This window comes from Arachis ipaensis, chromosome B05, assembly GCF_000816755.2.
Source record: "Arachis ipaensis cultivar K30076 chromosome B05, Araip1.1, whole genome shotgun sequence".
NCBI classification, from domain to species: Eukaryota; Viridiplantae; Streptophyta; class Magnoliopsida; order Fabales; family Fabaceae; genus Arachis; species Arachis ipaensis.
In genome coordinates this window covers 31,738,051-31,740,348 of record NC_029789.2, presented here as the reverse complement: position 1 = coordinate 31,740,348, position 2,298 = coordinate 31,738,051, and the positions used below count along the sequence as shown (strand labels likewise).

Below are 2,298 nucleotides of genomic sequence, written 5' to 3'. Positions count from 1 at the left end.
GATTAAAGTACATCAAAAAATAAAAAAAAATATTTAAAATTATTAAAAAATTATCCAAAACTTAAGAAAAAAGAACCATCCAAACATAAGATGTAAAACATAAAAAAAAAAAAATATTCAAATGCTAAGAGAAAGAAACATAAAAAAAAAGACCGTGTGTGACAACTAATGCGCGAGTGATGGGTGGCGCGGCAAATACGGTGCCTGACGGATTAGTGCGCGACACTGCGACCAGCGCGGCACGCAATGAACTGGTGTGCGGGGGTGCCCAAGTATGGGCGGCACGGCGGGCGACAGACGGTGATAGATAATATTGCACAAATACTGGAGAGTGCATTTTTTGAAATTTAAAAAATTAACTCAAGTTGACTGACCCCTAATTGGTTATCGATACTTTTTTTGTTTCATAGTTCATTGAACTACGAATTTTATTGAATGTTGAAGTACCATAATGCTAGTGTTATCACACAAGCAAAATCATCTGACACAATAAATAAATAGATTAAAAAAAAGCCATCAAAGAAACATAACATTCAAACCAAAGAGAAAAGAAAACTCCAAAATCTCATAACATCATTCCAATAACATTTTACTTGGCAGCAACTTTAGCAGCAACCCATTTTTCTTGAAGAGCCGTAGCAAACAAAACAAGCTTGTCAATCTCAGGAAGAGTTCCAGTCACAGTGGAATCCTCAACAAAATTTGTAGCCCAATTCACCAGTTCTGGAAACTTGTCGGCAACGAGGATCTCCCTTCCATTCATCTCTTCGAACACACGTAGAAAAGGCAAGAAGCTCCCAAAGGCAATGTCAATGAATCCAACCTTGTTCCCTCCAAAGAAGGACTTTCCTTCACTGCATTTGTTGAATGCCTCTTCCAACGTCACAAGCACTTCTTCCTCCAATTGCTCCAAGTGTCGCTTCTTTTCCTCTTCATCTCCAGCGGCCATTAGAATGTTCTTCATGCAAACCACAAACTACGTACACCCAAATTTAAATAATGCATAAAGAAGTTGATTGAAAACCAAAACTAAAATGGAACAGGTATGCATACAATTAGAAGGATGTAATATATCTATATATATCTGGATTGTTTAGGATTTTTTTATTAACCGAAAATGGTATAGAAAAGTAAATTTCAATAAGCTTTAGTCTTTAAAAATAATAATTTACATTGTTGTCTAGTTTTTGTACATTTTATTGTGATTTTGATTTGGAGAAATGCTAAGGTACAATTAATATTTTCGGGTAGAAAAATGAGGAATTAGTTAGTGTTGGTTCAAATCCAAGATAAATGTAGGAAAAAAATTATTGGTCACTTAACAGTTTTCATTGATTTATAGTTTTTATTAGGAATAATAAATTTAATGATATCCTACTCGCAAATCAACGTGGAAATTAAATGAATATTTTAAATCTTGAACTATTTATTATACTTATAAATATGATAAACAAAAATACTCACAAATAATCAATTTGAAATTAAAATTATCAATTATTAAATCAGTCATTATGTAATTATATATTTTTTACTCACAAATAATCAATTTGAAAATTAATCTTTGAATTGTTTAACTTTTTATATATATATATATGTTTTTCTTTTAGAATTTTAATTTGAAACAACAACTGCCTACATATTAAAAATGCAAATATAGCCCTTTGATTTGGTAAACATAGTCAAGGTAAAATTGGATTTGTATATGAGATAATAATAGAACTAATTTTATTTATTTCTAAACATGTTTTTCACCGAAACCTTTAGAAAAATATTTACAAAAATTTAAAATCATAGATGAATAGTTTTAGAACAATAAGAACTCTCATTTAACCAAATAAAGGACATTATTTTATATTAGGATAAAGTATAATTATTTTTTCTCTCGAAAAATTTTAAAATTATGCTTAAATGTTTAATTTGATTTGAATTTACCTATAATATTTATAATAACGCTCAATTTTTTTTCTTTTATTAAATTTTTTGGTAATCACAATTGGTCAAAATATTTTTTTCCTAATCCACCCTTCATCATCTAATATTCGCTCTTATCCTTCTCTCGATATCTCCACCACACCATCTTTCTCGTCAACGTCAACATCTCTTCCTCAATACAATTGTCATTTATCAAGAGAAAGAAATAAATACTAAGAGAAGAATTTCAATAACTTCAGAAATATTAGTGTTGCAATAATTCTAGTAGTTAATGTGAATGATTTATATTTTATAATTAAAATTAGCGATTAAAATTATAAATAATATTAATATTCTTAAAATATCTAAAAAATTTTCCATATAATA

At 29.0% G+C, this 2,298-nt stretch overlaps 1 protein-coding gene across 2 annotated transcripts in view; it reads right to left on the bottom strand.

The window, feature by feature from the left end:
• LOC107643427 (glutathione S-transferase U17) overlaps nucleotides 381-2,298 on the bottom strand; it is a 3,894-nt gene continuing 1,976 nt past the window's right edge. For both annotated transcript variants that reach the window (XM_016347073.2, XM_016347072.2), the window contains one exon: nucleotides 381-976. In XM_016347073.2, the coding sequence (XP_016202559.1) occupies nucleotides 590-976 (387 nt within the window). In that variant the 3' untranslated portion in view covers nucleotides 381-589. The remainder of the gene's footprint in view (nucleotides 977-2,298) is intronic.